This window comes from Myripristis murdjan, chromosome 16 (assembly GCF_902150065.1).
Source record: "Myripristis murdjan chromosome 16, fMyrMur1.1, whole genome shotgun sequence".
NCBI classification, from domain to species: Eukaryota; Metazoa; Chordata; class Actinopteri; order Holocentriformes; family Holocentridae; genus Myripristis; species Myripristis murdjan.
This window is the reverse complement of record NC_043995.1, coordinates 31,882,375-31,910,082: the sequence shown is the minus strand read 5'-3', so window position 1 is coordinate 31,910,082 and position 27,708 is coordinate 31,882,375. Positions and strand designations below refer to the sequence as shown.

General features: G+C 40.5%; 1 protein-coding gene across 1 annotated transcript; it reads right to left on the bottom strand.

The window, feature by feature from the left end:
• Positions 1–903: 903 nt before the first annotated feature.
• LOC115374330 (collagen alpha chain) lies at positions 904–27,708 on the bottom strand. Its single transcript, XM_030073186.1, has 26 exons — positions 27,688–27,708; positions 23,593–23,677; positions 22,856–22,921; positions 22,565–22,728; positions 20,571–20,714; positions 20,408–20,461; positions 20,076–20,129; positions 19,918–19,971; positions 19,042–19,095; positions 17,778–17,831; positions 15,732–15,785; positions 15,059–15,112; positions 14,695–14,748; positions 13,948–13,992; positions 10,588–10,641; positions 10,436–10,489; positions 9,668–9,721; positions 6,729–6,800; positions 5,987–6,022; positions 4,962–5,006; positions 4,805–4,837; positions 3,653–3,799; positions 2,873–3,049; positions 2,665–2,755; positions 2,076–2,153; positions 904–1,690 (listed from the first exon to the last, which is right to left on the bottom strand). Exons 1-26 carry the CDS (start codon positions 27,706–27,708, stop codon positions 1,485–1,487), a joined length of 2,004 nt encoding a protein of 667 aa, XP_029929046.1. The 3' UTR covers positions 904–1,484.

Here is a 27,708-nt window from a genome sequence, read left to right as displayed (position 1 = left end):
CATGATGTGTAAAAGCAAGTTGGGGGATTGCTAAGTGTTGGTTTTTGCTCTGTAAGTGCATTCTGTGTGCATCATGAACAGATCTTGATTTTCTTTTTTACCGACCTCATTATGAAGGGAGGCACATCCTTTCAGCAGATGGGAGTCCAGTGACTTGCTCAACGGTTGCTGGACAGCAGTCACTTACTGTCAATTTTCCGCATTCAAATTATTGAATAAACTTAATATACATGGCGGTCTAAAAGGTGGTGTGGAAATATTGCGGGGTGGCAGTGAGAGAGAAATGACTTACTACTGACAAACAGCACAAACAGTTTGAATGCAGAGCCTCCAGCTTGACTCAGTTCTGATTATTCTTATTTCTTCAGAGTTGAAAAGTCAAAATGAGATTATTCTGGTTGTATTAGTGGCTATCTATCTATCTCTGGTGAAAAATGAGATTAATGGGACCTGCCGCTGTGTCATCTCATGCCACGTTCACCAGGGACAACATTAAAAAAAAAAAAGAGAGAAGTTCTGTTAGACTGCCTAAAGCTGGGCTGTTAGCTGGGGTGGCAAGGTTTTATTTTTAGGGTGGCAGCTGCCGGCCCATGCCACCACGGCAGATCCACCCCTGCTGTAAACACATCATGATGCTCTATCACAACTAAGATGACATCCAGTGATGCAGTGATCAAAGTTATGTTATTTAGCTTTTCTGGCACAACTGTTTTAACTTCTTTCAAAAGTCTCCGTATTTTCCATAACACACGGTATTGTTAATAAATGCTATCAGTCATGACGGTGTTATTTACAGATAAACAAGGTGAGTAAGGAGCACATCGTGTCTTGAAGGCATGAAAATGTGATGAGCGACAAACTGAGGACTCAGATTAAAAAAACAGAGACCATTTATCTGAAACATTTCAGAACACAGTACATGTATTTGAGATACTTTACAAAATATTTACATTGCATTTTTTTATTTTCTTTTTTTGTAGTAACTCTGGAACCAGAAACAAGAAACACCTGACTGAGGGAGGGATAATTTAGTGTCTTTCTCAAATTTTGTACATAAGACTCAATTTGCTAACAAAATGAAATAGAGTTTTGGTTTTTCAGATGTTTAAAAACTCATTAGATGTTAAAATTTCAGCTGAAGCGTTGACTGGCTCGGATGGAAAGTCCTCTTTCCTGGCTTCATCTCTGTACAGAGTCCATCATTTCTCACCAAACCTGCTGAGCAGCGGAGCGCCTCATGGAACTGTACTCGGCCCACCTCCTTTTCAACATCGGTCAATGTAAGAATTAGATCAGACACGGCTTTGAAACAAACCACACCATAAACATGATCAGCATGTTCTCATTCAAACCCATGGTCAAGGTAGATTCCCAAGTCAGTGTAAAATCAACAAAATGAACCACGAAACTGCCATGAGGCGATTCTCCAAACCCCCTAAGCTCAGAGCGGCCCGTGACGCCCGTCGTAAGCTCCGCGGTCGGGTTTACATTTTGGGGCCGAGGGGTCTCTTCACCAGGCCCTGTTCTTTCCTCATCACCGGCGCATGGATACTGCAGTCTCGTGCCTCGCAAAACCCCGGCACTCCTGCGATCCCAAGCATGCCAGGCTGGCCCACCGGACCAGGGAAACCACGGGGGCCACGGGGGCCCTCCATGCCGTTCTTGGGTTCCCCTGGGTGACCTGGCAGACCTGCAGAGAGGAAATCACATGGATGTGTTTTAAAAGTCCAATAGTCAGTGAAAACATACTTACAAGTAGAATTACAGACTTCTGATTACACTCAAAAAGTAAAAGTACAATAAAGCTCCTCAATTATGGCATTAGTGCAATGTCACCATGGTCAACAAGCACGTTTGGTTCTCAACTGCTTCAGATTTGTTTGGAAACCTTTTTTTTTTTTTTTTAAAGCTTTATTTATGGGTCAGTGTAAGGAACCAGCAACATCGGCCTCACAGGAAGCACTAAAAGTTGGTTGCCATCAACAGACAGATTTGTCTTCCAGAAACTTCTAATATGCCTTTTTTTGTAAGCTTTTAGAGTCGCGTTCACTTTGTAAATGAGAACAGGATCTTACCTCTGAGGCCTTGGTGTCCGTCGTGTCCCGGCAGGCCGGCACCAGGATCCCCCACGGCTCCTTTGTTTCCCTTCGGCCCTGTGAAGAAAAGAGCCGGTGGGAAACGCTGTGACGTAAACTACCTGCAGATCCATTCCTAACCAGTTTACAGTCAAGCAGACATGGTTTAACCCAGCAAACAAGCCACTGACATTCTTACTCTTCAACCAGGACATGTAACTTAAGTCACCTTGGTTATTTTTGTGTATTTGTTTATTTATTTATTATTTATTAGTATTTTCTCTCAGATGCCTTATCCTTTTTTCTTGTGCATTTAATTTTTTTGTTTCGCTTTTCTACTTCTGTATATACTTTAGAGATATTTGATTTTTTTTTTTTTATCTGTAAAGCTGACTCTAAGAGCAATGCACAAAAATTCCAATGTAAATATACTTTCTTATATTTGTGCAAATGGCAATAAACATCTAATCTAATCTAACCAAACAATCCACTGTGGTCGAAAGACAAAATTACAAGCTTGTAATCTGACCATGGCTGATTGTTAAAATGTCAGAGTCAAGGGTATTTTTCATTCCAGGGCTGAACTCACCTCTTTCACCCTGCGCTCCCTTCTGGCCCTCCAAGCCTCGATCTCCTTGAGGCCCCCTGGCTCCCTTTGCTCCGGCCTTACCGGCTTTGCCCTGACGGACGGCGCCGAATGGAGAAAGGAAAAAACATGAGGAAAAAAACCCCAACGTTTGAGCTTTACACCCTTAAGATTAAGGACTTAGAAACCTATGAATTCGATTGTGACTCACAGCTTTGCCTGGTGACCCCGGGGCCCCTCTGGCTCCCGGCGGCCCGATGAGAGTTCGGTTGTTGATGGGGCAGCCCTGCGAACACTTGGCCCGGATGGAGGAGGCGTACTGGGAGATCTGGGATGTGACGACTCCTCTGCAGAGCTGCAGGACCTGCTCGTCGGTCAGACCAGGACCCTGAACAGGAGCAACCAGACAGACGTTCAGCTGGACTTCCTTCCTAAACTGCATCATTTAATCTGGCGCCAAGTCTTCAAGTCTCTGATTAAAATGCAATTTTGTTTGTTCAAGGAATTTTCTTGAAAAAAGCTAAAACATGTTGAGGTAAGGCAGATGAGTCCTCACTTCAGGACTAAATCTGCATAACAAGTTTATTGTAATAATTATAAAGTTCTCTACCAGCAATGAAACAGCCGTAAATAAAAGGAAACAAGACGGTCACACCTAGATTTAATTGTAAAGTATGAAACAGTGTGCAGGGAGGGAGGTGGATTTGCTGTAATCCATAGTTTTTTGAGCTTTCTTTGAGTCAAATATTTACTTAACACACTCAGGCATCAAATATAAAGATTTTTCAGTGACTTTCAAGAACTGACACCTGGTTTGTTATAAGGTAAGAGATGACATCGATCCAAATTTGAGCAGCAGCTTCAGTTTTCAAATATAATCTTAATTATGTTTGAAAATCATAATCTCTGCCTGCATGTCTGGAACAGTCAGATTTTCCTGTTTGAGTCACAGCTTTCACCAAAGTCGACCTGGCTGCTGACTGATACTCACAGGAGCACCCTGCGCTCCCTTGGGTCCCGCTCGACCTTTGACACCCAGGTCACCGATCGGGCCGGTCTTTCCTCGGGGTCCTGGGAGTCCGGGTGGTCCCACCGGGCCGGGGACGCCGTCACGACCGACGGAGCCTTTGGGTCCACGCTGTGGGACGGAGGGAAAGATGGAGAGAGAAGAATGAAAGTGTGGTGTAGAAGAGAGAAGGGTTAAAGGCTGATTTATCAACTTGTAACGTGGTAAACAGAAGAATAATAATAATACTGATTTATATACATTTTGTACATAAATATGTCATCCTACACATTTTCAATAGTGTTTCAAATATAGATCCACAATTTAAAGCTGTATTGCATATTTATTGTCTCTGTTGCTTCCTCTAGAGTGTTGTGTGTTGTAATTTAATATATTGTGTTCATAGATATGTATTGTGGTATTTATTGTGGTCGTATTTACAAATGCAATAGTTAGGAATTGGTGTGATACCTGATACTGTGATACCCAGCGATGGAAATAAACTCTAGGGCTTTACTGTGTCTATCCTTTTGACAAACTGCCTCCTGGTGAGGCTGTGTGTATTACTGATTTATAAATGTAATATATTATTTTCAAGAAAATCAGTCGATCAGGCTATAAGAAAACAATAGTTTCAATCTCTGCAAATGAGAAAATACCCAAAAACTCTTTGATGAGGGCGATCACAACTTAAACTTCCAGCCGGTGTGCAGACTTTTGTGGTTTATTCATGTATTTGCCAAAGAAAAATTTTAATAGCATTTGGTATTTCTGACCCTGCGATCAATCTTTCGCACGCTCATCTCTAGTTTTATAAAGACAGCCTGGTAAGCTGCTTTCCTGAGTGTCAGGTAGAAGCAAGAGCCTCTGTTTTGCCTTTCTTCTTTTCCAAAATGAAATATAATTTGCAAAGCAGTAATGAACCTGACGCTCACATCCAGTAACATTTAGTGTCTTTAAACTACAGAACTTTGGCATTTCAACACTCACAAACGTCCTACTCTTTTAAAAAATAACCATCATTTGTTTAAACTGGATGCAGGGATGCCTGCATTTTATCATGGAAACTGTCAGACATCAAGTGGGTGTGTATTTCATGACGTCAGGGAAAAAAAAAATAAAGAATTGAGTAAGCACCTGTCCTTTGTCCCCACGCTCGCCCACGCTGCCCTGCAAAACAAGAAATCAGGAACAGCAAACCGATCGGTTAAAACAAAACAAAAAACTCCCAGCAGGTGTGGAAAGAGGAAGTGAACCAACAAAACAGTGCAGCGCTTAAAAACACGTGAAGTACCTTTTCTCCTTCCGCACCTTTGATGCCCTTTTTGCCCGCTGCGCCCTGTGGGGAAGAGACGTCATGAGAGTCAGCAGACTGAGCACGAGGCCGACAGACAGACAGACAGACAGACAGACAGACAGACAGACAGACAGACAGACGTACAGGCAGACAGACGGACAGACAAGCAGACGGACAGGCAGACAGACAGACAGACAGACAGACAGACAGACAGATAAGCAGACAGACAGACAGGCAACACAAACCGCAGGCTGATCCGCATGACCTCACGGTGTCACCTCTTTATCATAAACTTCATTTCTTCAGCAGACAAATGGAAAAGAAGGAGAAACAAAGGCCAAAGCAAAACAAAAAACACTTCAGATATTAGTAATGGTTATAATTATGTTTTATCCAGTTTGCTCAGATTTCCGCCTAATCCACTTCATCTTTTCCTGCCGCCCAGGAAGTGACGCATTTTACATTTCCACGTCTCTGCCACTGATAAAAGGAAATGACTCTTATTTGTTTGAGAAACATCTTTGAAATCTGTCAGATCTCAGCAACATTGTGCCATATTCAGCTCAAAACTGTTTTTTAATGTTTTCTTGGTTGTTTTGTTGGTGTGTTTGATCAGCTGAGTTGGTAAAGGTTTTAGTGCAAAACTGTATGAGAGGGATGGAATTTCTCGTCCTAATAATAATACAGCAGATGTATAAAACATTTTGGCTTTATTCAATTTACATAAAGTTACTGCTGCTCACAGTATGCATGTTTTGCATGTTTATTACTGTCACCATGACGACCAAGGTCCTCTAACCGTAACCTCAACTCGATCCTAACCTCAACTACGTAACTTTGGAAACGCTCCTGCAGCTCGTATAAGAGGGGAGGAACAACAGTCAAGACAACGTTTGATTGACAGGTGATTGACAGCTCAGTGAGCGTCTCCTCTTTAACTTTTAAGCCAAAACAGATTTGATCATAAAGTCTATTTCTTTATTTATTGCTGTTGTTGTTGGAGGAGATGTCTGTGATCTTACCGTCTCACCATCTGGTCCGGTCTCACCTTTGGCCCCCTAGGAAAAAAATGAATAAATAAAGTCAATAAAATAAAATCTAACCTCATCACGCTCACCATTAACTAACCAGACTGCCTAATGCAGCTAGAAAATTGTGTTTTTTCCAGGAATGGAAATGTTATGAAAAAAAAAAAGATCTACAGACCTTTGAAGAAACGCAAACCAAACTAAAACTATTTCCTTACTAAAGAAAATCTAATAATTTAATAATTAATCATTAATAGTTAAGAATTTTGGTTACAGTGATGTTGCAATATGGAATACTTATGGAAAAGTCATGACAGTTTTTTTTTTTTTTTTGGCAAAAACGTGAAAAAACTGTTAAACTTGTTATCACTGTCATGTATCATATTTAATACTTTTCTGGTACTTTAATGTACTTTGAAGAACTCTAACACTTTGTGGTTTCTCTCTGGATTAAGGTTTGACCAGTACAGGTTTCTCAAAGCGAATACTGTTATTATATTTATATAATAATGTCATAGTGTTATGGCTGTCAGGGTGGACAGGCCTCTGAGGCAGAATCTCTGTTTTGCACCCCAGACTGAGATTAGGGCTTAAACTGAATGCAGATTAATTTACAAGAGATGAAGAATGAAATCTGAACATCCATCACGTCAGAGATGGACGACGCTTGGTGGATGATATCTGATATGTAATAAAGGCTCAGTGCTGACAGTCTGAGCAGCACTGAGATACACACCGACTGGCCCTGCAGGCCTTTGGGTCCCAGCTTCCCCGGCTCTCCAGCATCTCCTCGCTCTCCCTGAGCTCCCTGTTATAGAGACAAAGACGAAAAAAAAAAACCAAATTTTTAATCTTTAATTAATAAATCTTAATGAATCCTCATTCAAGCCATTACGGTGTCACCAACAGCTGGATGAGATGTGTACAGGAGTTCAGTAAAACATTAAAAATCACACGGAAGCAAAACAAGGAATAGTTTCATTTAACTCTAATTTAATTCACACCAAACGGCACAGAGGTATGTTTTAACCCTTGGACTCAGATTTTAACATTAGATTTCCTCTTAACAAGCTTCCAAGTCAAACTGAAGCTCCATCACTCTGATACTGAGGGAAACATTCAAAGCCAAGACGCCGCTGTTTTGTTTTACGGCCTCAGAATCACATCACATAGAAAAGATCCGTGTGTCTCGTGCTTCATTTCATTTGGAGACTTTTATCTGACAAAAACAAAAAAACAAAACCAAACATGATCTAATTTAATACTGTTTTTTTTTTAAATTGTTATTATTAATAACATTATTTTATTTATTTTTTAGTGCATTTAGTATTATTATTACTATTGTTGTTATTATTATTATTGTAGTCATAATTGTTTGTACATGAGTACATGAAGGAGATTGATTTGGTTATTTTTACTTTTTTTTTTTTTTGGTGTGGGTGAAGGGTGTGCACAATGCATGCACAAAAAAAGCATCTATGTTTTGTCCATTATGAACAGGACACATGAAATATGCACAAAATGATAAGATATGGATATAATGTCTGAATTTCCTGACACAATAAAATATATTTAAAAAAAAAACATCTTAAGTGGATTTCTCCATCAAACAAGTTAAAAAAGGCGAGGAAAACATCAGGCGGTTGTATCTGTAATTAACACAGACATGTGCTTCAAAAAACAGGATAAAAACATCATGGGCTCGATGTTGTGTGCTATGCAGTCCGTTTGCTCAGGGACGCTCCCTTCTGGTTCCTCATTTTCAAGTCACAACACAAAGAGGCCACAGTCTCGAGAGAACAGGGAAACTTCTAGACACAATAACACCAGTCACACAGTGTTGTTATGACACTGCCAGAGTTACACTGAAATAACGCAACAACAACAAAAAAAATCCCATGTTAACAAGCCACAGTCTCATCCTCAGAGTTAAAATCTTGTTTTTCTTCAAACAAGGTTGAAAAAATCTGCCAGCGGGATGAAATAATCCCACTAGTGGTCTGTCTGATCTACCTTATTCTGCCTCGATTCAACGTTTCAGTGTCCACGCAGAGATGGATTTTCTAGAAAACACAGTCTTATTTATCTGTAAAAAGAAAACCAAACAAAAAAAATGACTCTGTCTATGTGGGAGTGTTTTTGTAAATCTCTCTGTGCACAGCAGGACACAAAATGCATCCGTCTTGTGGTTGCGAGCATGAGCAGACGTTTCCGAGTTTAAATGCAAGAACAAATCAGCGCCTCAGCAGCGTCAAGAAGCGAGTTTCAGGGGCGTTTAGTCTCAGAGCTTCTGGACCTGAAATCTGATTTTTCCTCCACCTTCTTACACCTCGGAAACAAACCGAAAGGCCTCAGTAAAAGTGACACGCATATTTTGAGGATTTTCTCAGACCCTTCTTTGTATAGACAAAAGCTAACGACAAAAAAAATTTAAATAAAAAACTGCAAATAAATAAATAAATAAAACCCTTCACAAACTGTTTCCTGTTCCCCGTCCATACAATGACAGGAAAAATTCCTAAACCTGCATTGGAAAAATGTGGGATTAACTGGGATTAACAAGGCGATTTTTGCCTTGGTTTAAGGGGGAAAAATAGACTTTAACACTGGATATGAGACTGAATAACGTGTTTTTTTGTTTTTTTGTTTTTTTGTTTTTTTGCATGTGCCTGACATTTTGGACATTTTCATGAGTTTTTGTGCGCAAATCAAATTTTCCCAAATTGTGTTTGACGTCCGAGTGGAAGCAATGTTTGAAACAGCTTCATCCGGGCTGAGCTCTTGGATTAGATGACGAGGCCACACGGCGGTGAGAGAGCTGCACCGCAGTGACAACAGCCTGACCTTTGACCTTTGACCTTTGGCTCTCTCGGTCTGAGGAACAAGACTGTGTGATGAGGCTGAGCACATCGAGGAAACAGGACACAGTGTCTGCTGCATGGGGATCAAACCTGTGACGTTTCAGCGACAGGACAGTCTCTGTGTCTGCTGATCCACTTAACCCATTGAAAAATTTTTACAAGAAATCACCCTCTCTTTAGCAAGAAGTGAAGAAAAAGTTGCAAAAAAAAACCCCTAGAAAATTAGAAGAAAAAAGGGAACTAACACACAAAAAAAATTAAGAGTAAAATTAATGAAAAATAAATTAATAAATAAAAATTCAAAATTATAGGAAAACTACATTTACAATAAGTATATATTTAAATATATTTAAATTTTATATATTTAAAATTACTATTACTATAAAATTTGTAAAAGGAAAATTACCCCCCAAAAATCCACCCCTAAACAATTAAAAAGAAGAAAAAAAGTAATTTGTACCAAGGGTTAAAAAAAAAACAACAAAAAAAAAAACCTTTCAAAATAAAAGGTCGCCCACGGGCTCCCAGGATTCTAAGGATTAAATTTTATTTTTTACATTTTGCATTTCAGGCGTTACACTGACAGCCTTACCCAGAGCCACGAGGCAGGTAAAAACATTCAGGATCTTGCTCAAGGGCACTTGGGCAGGACAGGGGAAACCACCCAGCTGACCTTCTTACACTTTACTCTGCACTCTTTCGTCTGACAGCCTCATCCGGCCGATCAGGATGACATGTGGTGTTTTAGGGGTCGAATCTGTGACCTGGTGGTTACGGGACGGTGTGTGTGTGTGTGTGTGTGTGTGTGACTCACCACGGCTCCCACTCTGCCCAGAGGTCCCCTCACACCACGATCCCCTTTACTGCCCTGGGAGAAAAACACCGCATGTTACCCGACATTCAGATTCAGATTCAGATCCAGACGACTTTATTTGTCCTAAAAAGGCATGAACTCATCCGAACAGTGAGTGTGTGTGTTATTATATTGAAAGCTGTAATATTTTGAAAAAACACCATTAAAGGCAGACTGCGCAGTTTCAAAGCGGAGGGCAGCCCATCTTTTTATGACATGCTAAAGAAGCATGAACGCCACTCAGTTCTCAAAAAAAAAAAAAAAATAGAAATGCCTCAGGAAAGCCTTAGCAAACCCACTCTAATGACTATGTATTCTGCAAATCAAAAGAAATATAATATTATTCACATTTTTTGTGCACCATGACTGTTAGTGTCTATTCTTTTGGCCTCTCTCCATCTACTACCTGGACTGAGATGTGGTTTCTGGGTTAACGCTACTTCAAATTAAAGGTCTGGATGTCAAAGACAGCCAAAGTAGCGTTATCCTTCACAAGTAAACTCTAAACTCTTTAAAGACAAACTTCAAGAAAAATGTTCGGAAGGTTAATTGATTCAGCAGAAAGCTATTATTCATTACTTGCCGAATATGGATTTGGATTCGGGTGCATCACTACTTTACTAATTTCAAAAAAAAAGGGAAAAAAGGCTGTCCTCCCATTTCAAACCACAAGTTCATTTTTACATGTTTGTACAATAGACGTCATGATTTTATCAGCCAGGGTGTTACCTTGGGGCCGAACAGGCCCGGCTCTCCCATCACCCCTGGGACTCCGATGGGACCCTGGGGAGAGAAAGAGCAGGGATGAACAGAGAACGGAGGGGAAGAATAGATGACTTCAATCAAAATAATCGATCATTTCTTATCGTTCATCCACCCACATCTTCTCCAGGTTCCCCGTCGCTGCCCGGCAGACCGTCCTGACCTTTGCTGCCCTGAAACAGACGGACAGAAAGAAGAAAATGAGCTGCATATAGTCGACAAATGTTTTGCATTTGAACTCTGCAGGGCTTCGGTTGGTTTGTCGTCTGAACTCTGGTGGAACCAAATAACCTGGAAACGTCTCAGGAAACCAGCCCCAGAAAACAAGGCATTATGGGTAGATGGAAACAGATGCAGGCCTCCTGTAAGTCTGTAATTTCACATCAATGTACACAGAAGGTAGTTTTCATATTTTTTATTTCAGTTTCAGTTTGTTAAATCTTTGTTATTGTATCAGGTTTAGTTTTTATTGTTGACTAATGACCTTGTGATGACGTGTGTGTGTGTGTGTGTGTGTGTGTGTGTGTGAACTGTCAACAGAACAGCTGACGGCAGTGTGTGAGCTGTTCATGACGAAGCCTCGGTGGCTCAAAAAAAAACAAACAAGATTTACTTTTAATCCCTTTCACTTTCTTTCTTTTATCTCCTCATGTTATCGCTTTTTTGTGGTTTTACTTTCATTTCTTTGTTTGTGTTTGAGGTCAGATTTCCCTTCATTGTGCTGCTTTCATTTTCTTTTTGAGACATGAATAACATTTCTTCAGGGGACGTTGCTGGGGTTAGTGGCTCGTTCAGCACACTCATGTTGGTGTTATGTCTGTTGGACGGTGACTGATAATTCAAAAACATACGAGTGGATTTCCAGTAAATTTACTCATAACGTTTATCAGCTTTGGGCCAAAGAACAACTGATTAGATTTGACCGGTGCTCTGGTTCTGGGTCTGGGATTTCTGCTTAATAGATTAATTGTTATTAATTAATTAGTTAGCACGTAGCACACCAGTGATAATATGCCTCAATATAAGCTCAGACACTGATCCTAAGTATCTGTGGTGCAGCAGAGCCTTTAAAGTGCATGGTAACCCTGTGGCTCAATAGCCTCACATGTTTAATTTCTAAGACGTTACATGAAATTGAATATATTCATATATATATTCATATATTCATATCCATATATTCATATTCATATATATATATATATATATATATATATATATATATATATATATATATATGTGTACAATATATATATATATATATATATATATATATATGTACACCCCCCCGTCAGCTCCACACATCTCCGCCCTCCCCTCCCCCTCTCTGTAAGTAAGTAAGTAAAATTTTATTTATATAGTGCCCTTCACAGTACGAATACACAGGTGAAGCGGTGAGTTGGAACGTCCCTTTCATCCAGAAACACTTCTTGGAATCTGCCCTGGACTTTACAGCATCATCTGATGCGGGAAACTCCAAAAATACGACGCTTTTTACATGGATCTTAGTGCTTCATCATTTTCAGTGTAACTGAATTTAAAAATGTTTGAACACATCATGATAACATAATTTACCTCCAAACAATTCCTATTTTAACTGAATAGAGCCTGAACGCATCATACAGTGGTTGTAGCCACTACGGATCCAATTCAATGATAGGCAAATAATAATAATAATAATAATAATAATAATAAAATCCCAAATAAATTTTATTTTCTGTTCCGGGATGCCAGGATGATGTGCTATGAGATTATTATTATGATGATGATTATTAGCTCGTTATTGATTTATTATGATTAGCTTTGTCAGACATGTATTGTAGGCCCTGACCAAAACGGTGCATTCATTTTGTGAATAAAATCAGGATGTATTTGCAGACTGTAACAGTGAGCGGGCCGATAAGTGAACTACAGTGAGCTAAAGAACAGGAGTGTGTGTGTGTGTGTGTGTGTGTGAGAATTTGGGATGTTTTGCTTGTTACTTCTGTGTGTGTGACTCCCCTTGATCCCTACAATAACAGACATTGGAAAGTTTCTGAAAAACAGATTTAACAGGATAAAGTTTTAAGGGAGTTTCTAACACGAGCGGTTCTGCCCACACACACACACACACACACACATGCAGTTAGTCACAGTGTGTATCTGTGTGCCTCCCAGCGTTGACATTTCCATGAACAAATGAGGCCTTTGAACAGAGCGTTTCACCACGGCTGCAGTCACTTCCACTTTTCACTTGTGTTTTTCCTCTGATATCATCTTTACTTTCCCCCGGACTGAAATGGGAACTGTTCCATGACATAAAGGAACTTCTCCAATTTGTCATATGCTTGTTGTCAGAGGGGAAAAAAAACAAACTAACAGCAATTTTGCTCTTCTCCTGCGTTGAGGCCAGAACATTTCACTTTCTCTTCTTCCTGAGAAACTTGCTGGACTTTTTTGCAGATATTTGGTGTTGACATATCACCACGAGGAAACTGTAGTTATGATATTTTCATGGAGGAGGAAATGGGTCTGAACGATGAGCTCATCTGCTGGGAGGCGGAAACACGAAACGTCCCAAACATTTATTAGTGTTTTTCCCTGTATTAAACTGTTTTATCTGTATTTTACTATATTATATCAGCCTATCCTCGCTTGGGATAGTTTAAAACTGCAGGGATACAGCTGGTTTAAAATTATACTTTCATCAGCTAGCAGAAAACATTCACTAAGTTCACTCAGATGCTCAGACTGTCTTATTTTCTCCGTTCATATCTTTATAAAAATTAATACTTTTGGGTTTTTTTGGTTGCAAACATCAGTTTGGCCTCTGATCACTTCCCATGAGATTCTGGCATCACTTTCACACACATTTTGGTGAGGGAGAAACTGCCACAGTTGTTTTCAGTGGGGTCCCTTGACCTCTGACCTCCAGCTGTGTGAATGAAAATGGGTTCTCTGGGCAGCCACAGCTCTCCCCTTTGCAGACACGCCCACCTTCTGCTAATCCCATGCAGTTTGGGCCCCAAAGCCTGCAGTCCACATGTGTTCTTGTGGCCTGTTGTAAAATGGTGTGTGTGTGCAGACTGGGGCCTAAACAGTCTTGGAGCTGCATCAGTTGGCTTTGACTGGAAAGCTGAGACTCTTGTGGATTCAATGAGCCACATTTGATTCCTGTGTGATGATGTTGGCCCCCATAGCAGCCATTTCACTGCAGGCAGAGACTTTTGTCAAACTGGACGTCGCTGGAGAAAATGACCTCTAGTGACCTCTAGGAGAATCACAGCCTCATCAAACTTTACAGACACAAATTAGAGGAGGATTCAAAAAACTAAAATCACAATAAATGCTAATATTGAATCAGCAACCAAGTATTGTGATAGTATCATCTCAGGAGAGACAATACTACTTTATAGACAAACTGATTAATTGATGTTAGACTGAAATGAAAGTAATTGTTAGTTGCAGTGCTCAGGTGAACAGAGCTGAACACAGGTGGGTACCTTGGGCCCGGCGGCTCCGGTGGTTCCTGGTTCTCCGGGGTAACCCTGCGGAGAACGAACAGAACACATTCTGATCTGAGCACAGAGTCTGAACGGATCTTAAAGGGAAAGGTAACTACAAGCTACAAGCTACATAAATGTCCTCCCTATAGAGCTGATTACTGGACCTCAAGGTAATTATGAGCACCTTTTTTTCACAGCCAAAAAGGTCCATATCCTCTAAATGTTGAGGTACAACATCAGGAAACAACACTTATTAGGCCAGATACAATAAATAGAGCCGAGTGGCTGTGAAGTTAAATCAGTTTTATAGATTTGTGGAGATTAAAAACAGGTGGTGCAACTCTCCAGTCAGTGTTGTGGTTATGATCCAGGAGGCAGACTGGACTCTATGAGCTACAAACCACAAGGAGACAATTCAGACCCTGATGTCGTGGGGATAGAAGCTGCAGCTCAGAGGGTCCCGGGACGAGCTGCTGGACCCTTAAAGGTCTAAATAAGGTCTTTAATTTTGGAGAGTGTGTGACGCATCACCTCCAAACAAACAACAGCTTGTAAACAATGAACCGGGTCAAACCTTTGCATTAAATAATATCCATACAGTTTGGCTAAAGATTATAGAGAGAACTGTGTGTGTGTGTGTGTGTGTGTGTGTGTGTGTGTGAGAGAGAGAGAGAACAGATGAGAGGAGGGTGAAGGAAGATGATGATGATGAGGAGGAGGATGGATGAAGGTTGTGTGTCTTACAGTGTATCCTCTCTCGCCGGCGTCTCCGGTGAAGCCGGGCGCTCCGATCTGACCCTGCAGGAGAGAGAGAGAGAGAGAGAGAGAGAGAGGGAGAGAGAGAGAGAGAGCGTTTAAAGGGGCGCTCACACCTCTATCACCCTCTAATGGTGACCAGCAGGAACTACAGCCACGTCCCACAGAGCGGCAGAAAGCAGACAGCTAAATAATTTTTTTTTATCATTATTATCCTGTGACGCTCCTGCAGACACGACGGTCATTTTGAGCTTCATGGCTGCAAGAAAATCCTCAGCTTCACATCGAGGAAAAATAAAGTCTGTTTGAATCTGTTTTCCATTGACCGCCTCCATCATGATTTTCTCCGTACCTTCTCTCCGTCCAGTCCCTGCTGGCCCTGCTTGCCGGTGACGCCTGGAGATCCCTGAGCAGAAAACACACTTCATCAGCAAAAATTAAAAAAATATAGACAAACTCCACAAGCAAATCCAGGATCAATAAATTCAGAGACACACGGGAATAAACCTGAAATTTAAAACGTCTGCTTCTTGAAGCTTAAGCTTGATGAGCAAAAAGCAAAAATACAGTCATAAATGAATTTATAAACAGTATAATCAGATTATACAAGGGATTACCACTGAATTATTTGCAGTTACTTTATACCATATTTGAGGTATAAAAGTAAAGACTGAAGTGAAAAGATTCAAGATTCAAGATTCAAGATTCAAGATTTGCGATTCAGGACAAAGAAAAATGACAAAGTGTAATATTTCAGCCCTGCGTACAAACAAATTTTCTTCTGTGTCACATTTATATAATATCCAGTATATATACATATATTAAAAATGTAGATCATCAGCTGACAATATTTAATCTGCCTCCTTAACTGTTTCTTTATAGCCTTTATAGCCTTTACAATATATGACACATGATGCTGGAAAACTTCATAAATATAAATCAATAAATATAAAGAGTAATGAGTGTGTGTGTGTGCGCGCGTGTGTGTGTGTGTGTGTGCGTGTGTGTGTGTGTGTGTTTAATACCTTGATACCATCACCACCATCTGGTCCCGCAGGTCCCGGCTCACCAAGAGGGCCCTGAAATAAAAAAAAAAAGAAAGAAAGAAAATTTAAAAAAATAAAATAAAATAATAAATAATAAATAAAAATAACATAAATTGTATTTCAGTTAAATTTTACTTAATAGGAAAAGTAAATCAGATTATAAAGTGATAATTAATAATCAATCAAACGAATCAATGAATCAAGAAAGGTTACGGAATAATAATTTTTTAAAAAAACAACTCGATCGCAACAGAATTTATTTATTTGGTCTGACATATTATTAAAACTGTTGCTTTTAACTATTTTATTAATGTATTTATACTATCAATATTTTATTTTATTTTATGTACACTAATTGTCTTCTTTCTGTCGCTAAAGCATTCTGAACTACCACCACTATGTAAAAGGTGCTATATAAATAAAATTATTCATTCATTCATTCATTCATTCATTAACAATGTGAGTAAAAGAGCAAAAACAAATGATAAAAGGTGATGTGATGAAAGCTGAGCAGCACTGCATCTGCAGGGGAAAAGGAAAATATAAATCTAAACGTCATCCTGACTTCAAATAAAAATGTGGTTAACATAAAAAAAAAAGAGAAAAGTTAAATCTTCTACATGAAGCCGCCGGCAGAGGAGCCGCTCAAAAATGTAGGGACCTTCCTACCGAGCAGCGAAAGCATCAGAGTTTATAATTTACCATGAAAAGCCACATTTCATGTTTCTCACCATGATTTCCTCTTTGTCTGTGTCTGCTGCTACGTAATGGGAAAACAAATGATCAGGGATGCAGAAAATATTCCTGTTGCCACTGACCGTCCTGCATTTTTTAAATTATGGATTTTTTTTTATATCAGCTTTGAGGAGAAATGCAAAACACCGGATGCATAAAACAACTTGATCATTTTCCTGATGCTTGAAAAAAAAGTATTAGAACGTAAAATTACAATTATGTTTGTTTCTGAGCCAAAAAACCTTATTTAAAAATGTTTTCGTGAAGTGTTCAGTGAACTAATCTGGATGGAGAGCTGGTGAAAATCTCATTTATCTCACTTCATGAACCGTCATGTTTTCTGCATTGCGATGCATTGAATTTCAATGCGGTCAACCTCTCTCTGCTTCTCTATGGGCTTTATTTTCTGAGAGTGGGTTTGAGGAGACGCGTTAACTCAGTCATTTGATCCGTTGGTCAAAATGTTAAGAATTTTTTTCTTTTCATGATAAAATCAAAACTCTAGGGTTTTTTTTGTAGCCAGTCTTAACAGTTTTAAAACCTCATGTGGGCTGTAATGAGTTTATCGCTATTTTTGACATTTCACACTCTGAATGATTCATCCGTCACTTGACATAAGTAACCTATCTTTCCCCACTATCACCTTTTTCATTTGAACTTCCCGCAGATTGTTCATTGGTTTTCCCCTGGTTTTATCTTTCCTCTATCCAATCAGAAAGAACTCTCCACTGTAAAGAACAACCCACTCTGATAAGGTATACATTTAAAAGTGCTCACTAATTGTAATCTAAAAAAAAAAAAATCTGAAAAAAAAAGGAACAAAAACTAGTGCCTTCATCCTCTGGTTCGGCGACACAAGCAACACATTAATCGACGATTGAAATAAAAGTTAGTCGCAGCTCCAACTCAGTCAAAACTGAAAGTCTCACCACAACAAAAGCAGGTGTGACCTCATTTTGTTATGGTCAGTCTGCACACACGCTCTTTTGAAATTAAATTAAATTCCCTGAAAAGATGTGAGCAGGCTTCTGTCTGAGCTTCTGTCTATTGTGGTTAAAAATTCAGAGGAAGTTCAGGGAGAAACCCGACCACCAGCTTTTTGACTCTGATACTCTGGTACAACCCATCAGATTTCTGTTGAGACTGATGTTTTGAATTGTACATGATCCCTGTCAATTAAACTTCATAAATAAATAAATAAACCTGCAAGATCTGCATGAATTTATTCAGTTCTGAGTGCTGCTAATGTTAATATATAATAGAGTATTAGAGGTTGTTATGTTTCCTTACAGGCTCACCGGGCTCTCCGACTCCTCCTCGAGGTCCGTCCAGACCGTCGTCACCCTGTTGAAGACATGACACACCCAATTTACCAGCTCAACCAGTACAACCAGCACAACCAGGACCTGGTGTAACGAGCCACCAGTACACGTCTGGTGTCAATATTCCAGTGCACAAGATATTAAAAAAAACTAAAACAAAAAAACAAAAAAAACCTCATGTATTATTTCATTATGTGGACATATCGATCTGCAATGGATGACAGACCACATTAAATACAAAACAAAAAAAAAACAAAAAAAAATAAAAAAAGGAAATTTTATCTTATGGAACCCCAAGACATTTTTGTCATTGGTACAGAATTATATAACTGTCTATCCTCATTGGAATTGGATTTTAATTTATCCTTTAATGCTTCTTAGTGATTGGGGCAGCAAAAAAACAAGTTCCAGAAGAATTTTAGAAAATATGTTTTATGCAGAAAAATCAGTATCTTAAACTTAAATTAATTTGATGTTATACTTTATGGCTTAATCTTTCTTGTGTAAATGTAAAAGGAAACTTTTGAACCGGGGTCTGAGGGAGAATCAGGGGATTTTCATGGTAGTGTGCAGGCTGGAAAATGCAGCTCCAAATCTATAATGTCCACTGCAGAAGAATATAAAAGTGTTTGCTGTATCTCAGGAGGATATAAAGTTTATTTAGAGGACAAATCCACTGTTTACTGTCTCTGTGGGCTTTACAGGTTCACAGGTTTACCTCTCTGACTTCATCCTCACAACCTGCGAGGGAAAACTCCCCTGAAATATCCACAGATGAAGCAGGAAAAAAGGGGAATAAATCTTAGAGGGAGAGGAGACGCCTCATGTGCAGACAGCTGGGTGACCGGTGCCGACCCGGTGGGCAAATTACCAAAAGCAATGGAGTCATAATGCAAAAGAAAGCTGATGAAATACAGCCAACAAACACAGCAGGAGGCTGTGAATGAGGTCATTATCAGCAAGAATAAGAGTGAGAGTGAAACCTGATACTTTCACACACACTTGACGTTGTGTTTAGGCTACTGTGAAATGAGAGTGAAGGGTGTTTCTGGAAACCCCCCGCGAGCCCCTGACCCGCTCTGTCAAACAGCACATTCAAATGTTACACAGGAAATCATTTAAAATACTTTCACTTTCCTGCCATTCTTCCCAACTGATCAGTGTGTATTCGTTTGTGTGTGTGTGTGTGTGTGTGTGTGTGTGTGTGTGTGTGTGTGTGGTGCTGCATTTACCTTCAGACCTGACTCTCCAAGCTCGCCTGGATCTCCTGGCAGTCCCGGTTCACCCTGCCGACAAAAACAAGAAGATTCAAGCAGAGAAGAACAAAACTTCTAATTAAACACCTGCGGGTGATTGGTTGATTGAATAATTTACTGATCGATTCATCCACCCATTAATTCATTCATTCATTCATTCATCCATGCATTCATTCATTTATCAAGTCACAGCTAAGGGTATGGAACCCGCTGTAACACAAGACATCACCTTACATTAAAAACAGAGAACATAAGGAAAACATAACGTAAACATAACATAACTGTGTGTGTGTGTGTGTGTGTGTGTGTGTGTGGTGTAATTTTAATACATAACAATTATGATTTTTTTCTTGTAATTGCTAGTGAAAGGCATCCGAATGCACTCCGAGGCCGCAAGCTTTGTAATCACATGTAATCTGACACCGATCCAGCTTCGCTAATCTGACATTTAAATATAGAATTTTAATAATCATAAATATGGTTTTCTTATAATTGTCAGATAGCTGCCTTGATAACTGTCTTAGGAAGTATGACTCAGCTGTTTTCCATAGTCCAGTGTTTACAAAACAAAACAGTAATCCAAAACCACACAATATTGTAATATAGAATCACAATGATTACAGAATCGCAATATGCATCAAATCGGCTTCCAGGTATCGTGAATTGTACTGGGGGTCCCGTTCCCAGTATCTTCCCAGTAAAAAGAAGGAAAACTTTCATTCTTCTGAGGATAAAACTGATGGTAACACTCCAGCCCCCCGTTTTCACATCCCTCTCTTCGTCACATATTCAGAAAGAAAACGGTGTCATCTGCAAAAGTGCATCATGGGACGGGACAGAGTCAGGACCCACCATGGCTCCGGAGAAACCAGAAGCTCCGTCCTCGCCCTCGAGCCCCGGGTCACCCTGCAGGAAGAGAGGTCAAAGGTCAAACCGCACTGTGTTAGTGGATCTGACCAGCTGATATTCACAGTAAACAGGTGGTAACGACAGGTAACACGGATCCTCACCACTGGTCCGGTGTCTCCGCCTCTTCCTGGAGCTCCCTTGAAACCTTTATAACCCTGAAACCCAGAAACACAAAATGCATTTTCAAAATAAAAGTCTCACCGTCCAAACAGCATTCAGTGCATAGCCTTAAACTCATAATAATTCACATTTTATGATCACTCAATTCATTATATGACATGTGCAATCAAATTACAGCACATCCTACATTACTGCTGTATCTCGGACTGTGGGTGATCTGTGCATGACTGGGACATTTTTAAACATGTTTCATTGACGTTTGCACATGTTTATCATTCATAACTACACAGTGGCAGGGGGGTTAGATGCTCACCTCTCTGCCCTGAGCTCCTGGCAGTCCACTTTTACCCTGCAGCCCTCTGGCTCCCTGACCGGACAAGGAAAGGAAATCAGTCAGTAAAACTGCCTCTAAAACATGTCAGTGCAGTGAACAGACTGTTTTCTGCGCTTGGTGGATGTGATGAGGCAGCTCACACCTTCGGTCCTGCGAAGCCGGCGAATCCAGGCTCTCCAGGCTCGCAGTCGCACTCCGTCGGACCCTCCTGTCCCAGAGCAGCATCGCCTCCCGACTCCTCAGAGGAATCAGTGTCCGGCCCCTCGGGAGGATATTCATACGGCACCTGGAGCGACACAACAAAACACACAGGATGGAGTGTGACGGGGAACGCAGTGTCTATTGTGTCCTGAGTCCAAGGTTTGGACATTAAAGCTGCAGAATGCAACTTCTGTGCCATAAAAATGCAAATAAGCAGGATGTATTGGAGGTCAACGGGGAGGACAAACACACTTCCTGCCTCAAAATGAGAAATTTGCAGCTATGCTCAGAGGCTGGATGGCTGTTGAACTTCAGCAAATTCCTACCAAACCTTAAATGCTGTAAACTAAATACTGAAGCCAGACAGCAAATGTTCAGGTCAATTGACTTGAACTGACAATGTTATCATTTGCCGTTTGGTTTGTTTTTGTTGGAAAGGGATGACTGTTCACATTTGCACATTGGATCTGTAAATGGGAAAGCGGGCAAATGCCACACCTGGCAAAAATGAGAGAAGGTGCACAAATGTTTGCCTTTCACATGAGGGAAAAACAGACAGAAAGCCCTCTAGGGTGCCCCTTCATGCAGTAAGTAATAATTATAATGAATTAAAATAAACGGAGTGCTCCTCTAATGGAGAAGCAGCTCTCCAGTGGATAAAATGTGTACAACATGTGTGAGAGTGTGGGAAGTGTGTTGAGTGAGTGTGTGTGTGTGTGTGTGTGTGTGTGTGTGTGTGAAACAAATGTTAATAATTGCCTCTGTGTTTCACTCCGGAGGTGTTAATGAATAAAAATTTCAAAAGTAGGTTCTAACTTCCCTGTGTATTTTCTCAGTGTTGTATCTATAATCTGGATCACCTGATAACAGTGTTAATCTTAATTGCTGACTAAGACTATTTCATCATTCACGATGAGTCACAGCTTTTTGAGCGTTGTTGGGACCGCCTGTCGTTCAGGAGGTTCCCTTTTTAATTTTTTCCACCGCTGGTAAATGTGATCATGTGAACAACCAGCAGTGCACATTTGCTCTCTGCAGAGGCGCTCTTGACGCTGGACTGAAAATATCTAAATCTGTGCTCTGCAAACAACGGATACCATATTTCACCAATTAATCGCCCGGGCGTTTAATATGCAAAATCGACTTGGACCCCGGGTGTTTAAAAGAACCAGGCGGCTATTCGCTGCAGGCCTTTATTTATGTTTGCACCAGGACATTGTCGTGATGACAGCTGCTGCCCAATATATTTTCAGTCGGTTGATTTAAGATTACGGTACACCCTTTTGTTCTAACGTTAGCTAGCGCTCTTATTTTGACAGAAAACGGAAGTGCCGCACTGTTAGTCTGCAGCTAACTGTTTACTTCTTCAAAATAAGGTGAATAGCCTTATTTTGGGTTACCTACATATAATGCAAATAATTGCCCCGGCGGTTATTCGGGTGGGCGTTTAATACGCAAAATGCGTGCAGACCCCAGGCGTTTATAAGAACCCGGCGGCTATTTGCGGCCGGGCGATTAATTGGTGAAATACGATAATCTGTAAAGGGAAAACATACTGAGAATTATTTCAAACCTGATTTAACATTCCGAGGAAAAAAATTAAGAATTTTTCTCTTTAATTTGTGACATTATAATCTGAGAATTTGGAGCTTTTTCTCATAAATTTGTGAGCTTTTTTCTTGCAAATATGTGAGTTTCCTCTCATAAATTTACCACTTAAATCTGAGAGAATATCAGAGTATTGTTCTCGCAATTCTACGACTTTAATAACTGAAAAACTTGAGTTTTTTCTCAGTATATCAACACCACCTCCATCGGCTCCATTTTTTTTTCTTCCCTACGATGGCCCTAACGTGCCGTCGCTCTAACAGACAGTTCTCTTGCCTCTAAAGAAAAATGGGAACTTGAAGTGAGAAAGTGGAGCGCTCTGTGCACCTGAGTGGTCATGGTGTCCTCCTTGGCGTAGTAAGACTCGGCGGTGGTGGCGAAGGGGAAGGCGTCCTCAGTGATCATGGTAACCTGGGTTGGGGCGGCGCCGTACGGGTCGTAGTCCGGCTGCTGCTCCTCGTCGTAAATGTGAGTCGGCTCCGGAGGATATTCTGCCGAGACAAGCGGGGCGTTACTGCACCTGCAGCTCTAGTTTTCAGATGTGAGGTCTCAACACCCCAAAGTTTGAAGTAGGAATCCTGGACATTCACATTATGAATAATAATGTTTGTTGCTCACCTGGTTGAGGGTACGCTGAGCTGTCGTAGTGGTCGACCAAAGAGCCTTCGTAGGTGTGATCCTCACCTGAACAAACACACACACACACACACACACACACAGTGAGTGCACTAGGGTCTCTAGGGCTTGTTGGTCTAGGGTGTGATTTTCGCTTCGGGTGTGAGAGGTCCCGGGTTGCGGACAAGCCCTCTGCAGAGTCCAATATACTGAACTCAGTCTTATCAGATTAATATGGTGGCATATTAGGGCCGTTGTACGGTAAAAAAAAAAAAAAAGTGGTTTGGAAAGTGAATGAATGAATGAATGAATGAATAAACTCGCAAATTCAGGACTTCAATTTTTTTTTTTTACAAATTTATGAATTTATTTTTGCTCAAGGAACTGCAAGATCCAAGAACTGGATTCAGCAAAGTGAAGTGATGTGGCTCTTTGTCCAACAACGATAAAAGAAAAGTAAAGAAAGATTTTTTTCAGTTTTTTCTTGTATATTTACTGCTAATCATTTATCTCACCATTAATCTCAGAGAATATCCCAATTTTTTCCTCAGAATATCACCCTACAGCGGCCTCAATATGTTGTTGTAGATTAAGGTCTTTGAAATCAACAACAAAAATCATGAAATTGAAAAAAACCCTAAAGCCCAACTCGTGAAATGACACTCATCTACAAATGTGGGAAATGATTGTGACTATTAAAACAGATCTGTTATGTTCAGGTTACAGCGAGCAGCACTGACCTGAGTGGTAGCCGGAGTATTCGTCCTGGCCAAGAGATGAGAAGACGCACAGGACGAAGACAAGCAGCCACGACACAAGACACGCCTGCAGAGGAGAAACACATCAGCACCATTTTTTTATTGCGGCTTTTTATTGCGGAATCAGATCTGATCCAGCAACATCTGGACTGCGGCTATTAGTCAGCGGGACCCCCTAAAAACTGACGCATGCTCTTGTCAGCAAGTGTTTTTTGATTTTTTTTATTTTTTTGTGATGATCAATTTAAAAAGATAGACTCAGGTTTTTGCTTCCCAGCAGATTTTCAAATGACCTTTTCCCTGACGGCTGATTCTCAAACTGAGCATTGTAACGCTAAATACTGTTAAAATATCTATACTGACATTTAGATGGGCTAAATTATAAAGGGGGACACTGCTATGTCCTGCAAAACCACGCCCATCCAGGTGAAAGTTTTTTGGGAGTCCCATTAGCCACAGTGAAAAAACACCTCTGGCTTGTTAAACAGTGAAAGTGGCCGGTGAATTTTGGAATAAAGCAGCCGCTGCAGACTGAGGCTGACACCGATACTCGACATTTCCAGCCAACACAATCTGCTTTTTTTGTAAGAAGTGTAAATCAAATGCAGGAATAAGCAGGCTCAGCATTTGTGGACCGCAAGAGGAGCTGAGGTTTACCAGAAAATAAATGAACCTTGCACATCCGGATCTCTGAGAGCCTCAGATGTGGCCGAGCTGCCGGCCGGTGAGAAAACAGGCCTGAGAGGTTTCTTTGTCCGGGTGAAAGCAGCACAGCTCTTCTCAGGCTCTTCTCACATTCCAGAAGATTCCTGCCGACCGCCCAGTTGCACACCGAGGAAAATATCCAGTATTCCTACGCGGCATTGAGCCTGAGAGGGAAAACCGGTCTAATAGAAGGCTACGAAGCCCTCAAATGATCCTGGCCTGGTTTTACACAGAAACTGGCTGGAAACTGGCTTGCGGCCCTTCATGCGGAACAGAGCTGGGCTGTTTGGATGTAGCTTTATTTTTAAAAAATGTAAGTACTGCAATAAATTAAAAATACAATTTAACAGAAAAGAAACAGTAATTGTAATAATACACTTAGATGTACACGTATATACACACTGTGTACACACACACACACACACACACACACACACACACACACACACGCACAAGCAGCCGTATCAAACTGAGTGAATCTTTATTCCGTAAGGAAACTGTTTCCTCGTCCCACCGGTCAAATGGCAGGTTCAGGTTTAAATGATGGGAATTACAGTTTTTGACTGAATCTCGCTCTTATTCTGAAATACAGAGTTTTATTTCTAAAAATGAAAAAAGTGGGTTCGTAGATTCAGCTTGCCCTTTCTCATGTTAACCTGACTTTTTCTCAAAAAGTGAATCTGAAATCATAGTTTTCTTCAAACAAGTGGAAATGAAAAGCAGATGACCTTTAATAAACGGTGTGTGTGTGTGTGTGTGTGTGTGTGTGTGTGTGTAAACACAGTGTGTGTATACATCTAAGTGTAGAATTACTATCACTGTGTCTGCAGGTGGCTCCTGTGTGTGCTCCCCCTTCACTCCTTTCATTTTCCACCCCAATGACTGGAAATGGAAGTTCGATAACGGGCTTCTATTGATATTCATTCATGACAAATCTCCTCTTGCTGCAGCTGTCAACACACACTAAGATTTATTACCAGATAATAACCATTCAGCTGTTTGATTTTAGCTCTAGCTCTAATTTTTTTTTTAGCTCTAGTCATATTGTTATTCATCATGTTGTGATATTCTTGTGTGAAATTATATTTGAATCCTTGTTTGAGCTCTCTGGAGGTTTTTCTGTGAGCCGAAATTAAGTAACATTACCTTGAAGTGAGTATTTTTGGCCTCTTTTAAAATGTTTAATTCCTAACAAAAAGTGAATTATCTCTTACATTATGAACTGGAGAACACAGGTTTGAACCTCCAACTTGCTGAAATGTCCTTGAGCAACACAGTGAACCCAGATCTGACCTTTGAACTTTCCAGAAACTTCCTAAAGCAGACGTGACTGTCAGATGGTTGCTTGTTATCTTTAAGTCAGATGTCATGATGGATAATTTTTGGTGCAATACCTACAGAAGTTTTTTTTTTTTTTTTTTTTTTTGCCTGGTGTCTAAGACACTTCACACTCTTTAAAGGGAAATCCCAACAAAAAATGACCTTTTGGTTATTTTTAGTGCAGTTTATTCACTATTCCTTTTTCAGTTCAAGTGTCATAGAAACCAGTGGCAATATTTTGCTCATTTCTGTACACTTCTGTTTTTGAGTTTTTATCATCTTATACCTCATCTGTCTTTTTATATCTTGTCTTGTGTTCTCCTTTTGTGATTTGCTGCAGCTGCCCCGACAAGAAATGACAGAAATGTGAAATTTTGACAGCGAATCTCATAATCTCAAAAAATCCTATGACATCATTTCACTTGAAGAACTAAATTAAACATTTAAATCATTATCGCAGTTCTACATGCCCCTGCAGTCAGCTCAGGCAACACACTTTTCATTTTCATTTTCCTTTTCCTTGAGCTTTGTGATGCTGGACTGCCCTCCACCTGCAGCAGGTGACACACACACACACACACACAGGTTTAGTTTGTCAGGTGGGTGTGAATGCAGAGTCCTTGGCAGAGCGCTGAGGTCGGTGGAGTTTCTTGCTGTGAAAACGAGCTGAGTCAGTTTGACCTGCAGGTTCTCAGGGCCGGAGAGGAGAGCCGCACTGCGTGTCTCACCCTTCAGCCTCAACATCAAAAAATAATTTAAAAAATACCCGTGTTCTTCATTGCCCACAATTCACTGGGCCAACAGAGTTCCCCAGGTGAGTCTGGGCAGGTAAAACATGGATGGGTGCGACACATCCACTGCGTGGAACGAGGAGCCTTTTTTCCACCTGTGCAGACAAAACTGGCTTCAACGGCGTGTTAGGGCAATGTATGTGTTTAAGTGTGTGTGTGTGTGTGTGTGTGTATTTGAGGGCAGGGTGTTAATACTGTCAGGAAAAAAAACCCAGAGTTTCCAAAATTGAAGTGGTAAATGTATGATGAAAAAAACTCCTGAGATTACTAAATCACAAATTTATGAGAAAAACTCCGAAATTCTCTGAGATTAAAGTTGTAAATTTATGACAAAAAACTCACAAATACATTAGAAAAAAAAGAAAATTCTGACATTATAAAGTCACAAGAAGAGGAACCCTCAGAAAACAGTTTTTCTTTTCCTTTTTTTTTTTTTTTATTGGTCAAGGAACCAAGAACCAATAATCAGATTCAGCAAAGTGAAGCCATGTGGTTCCTTGACCAGAATTTCTCATAAGTTTACCTAAGAGAATATTCTAGTTTTTTCTTGGAGTGTCACCACCCTCTCCCGTGGCTCTGTAAATGATGGCCCTAATGCGCCGTCATAAAAGTCAGCCAGTTCAGAAAAAAAAGTAAAATATAAACATAAACCTATACATTTGTCAGCATGCAGTTCCTGAGCTGTATCTCGTGTCTCAGAAAAATTTAGGGAATAATTTCTACTGATTAAGAGCTTTTAAAGCAGGTTTTAATGCTGTTAAATGTGTTTTAATGAAGTGCTGTGTCAGTTTGATGTCTGTTATTTAACATCTGATAAAGAAAAGAGTCCAGCCCTTCCACCACAAGAAAACCTAAAAGACACTTGACAGACATTCAGCTGCTGCCGGCGTCCATCCAAATGATCAGCTCCGTCTAACACCGAGACCGAGCCAGAGGCCGGTCCTGGACCTGCAGGGGGTCACACCTAAACCTCTGCAGGGCTTCGGGGTGCAGAAACCTGCGGACACTTTCCCTCTGAGTCGTTTATGTCCAGTTTCAACATCGACTTCGGGACTGAAACGCCTACAACTGATCCTGGAGCCAAATTAATGAGCCCAGTCAAAGATCTAAAACCACATCACCAAACCATTTTGCACATTTTTTTTTAAACTTTCAGACGACCTGCCGGCTGCAAAATACATCCTCTCTCACGTCTGCACTCCAACCTTCAACCAGGAGCCGCCAGCCGGGACCCTGATCTGCCCCCGTGGCCCCGTCCTACCTGAACCCCGGAGGCTCCCAT

Coding starts and splice junctions, on each gene's coding strand:
- LOC115374330 (XM_030073186.1), bottom strand. CDS start 27,708: ATGGGAGCCTCCGGGGTTCAG. Junction 15,113..15,731: donor ATGGTGGTGATGGTATCAAG/GTATTAAACACA, acceptor TTTTCTGCTCAG/GGATCTCCAGGCGTCACCGG. Junction 13,993..14,694: donor CCGGCGAGAGAGGATACACT/GTAAGACACACA, acceptor CGTTCTCCGCAG/GGTTACCCCGGAGAACCAGG.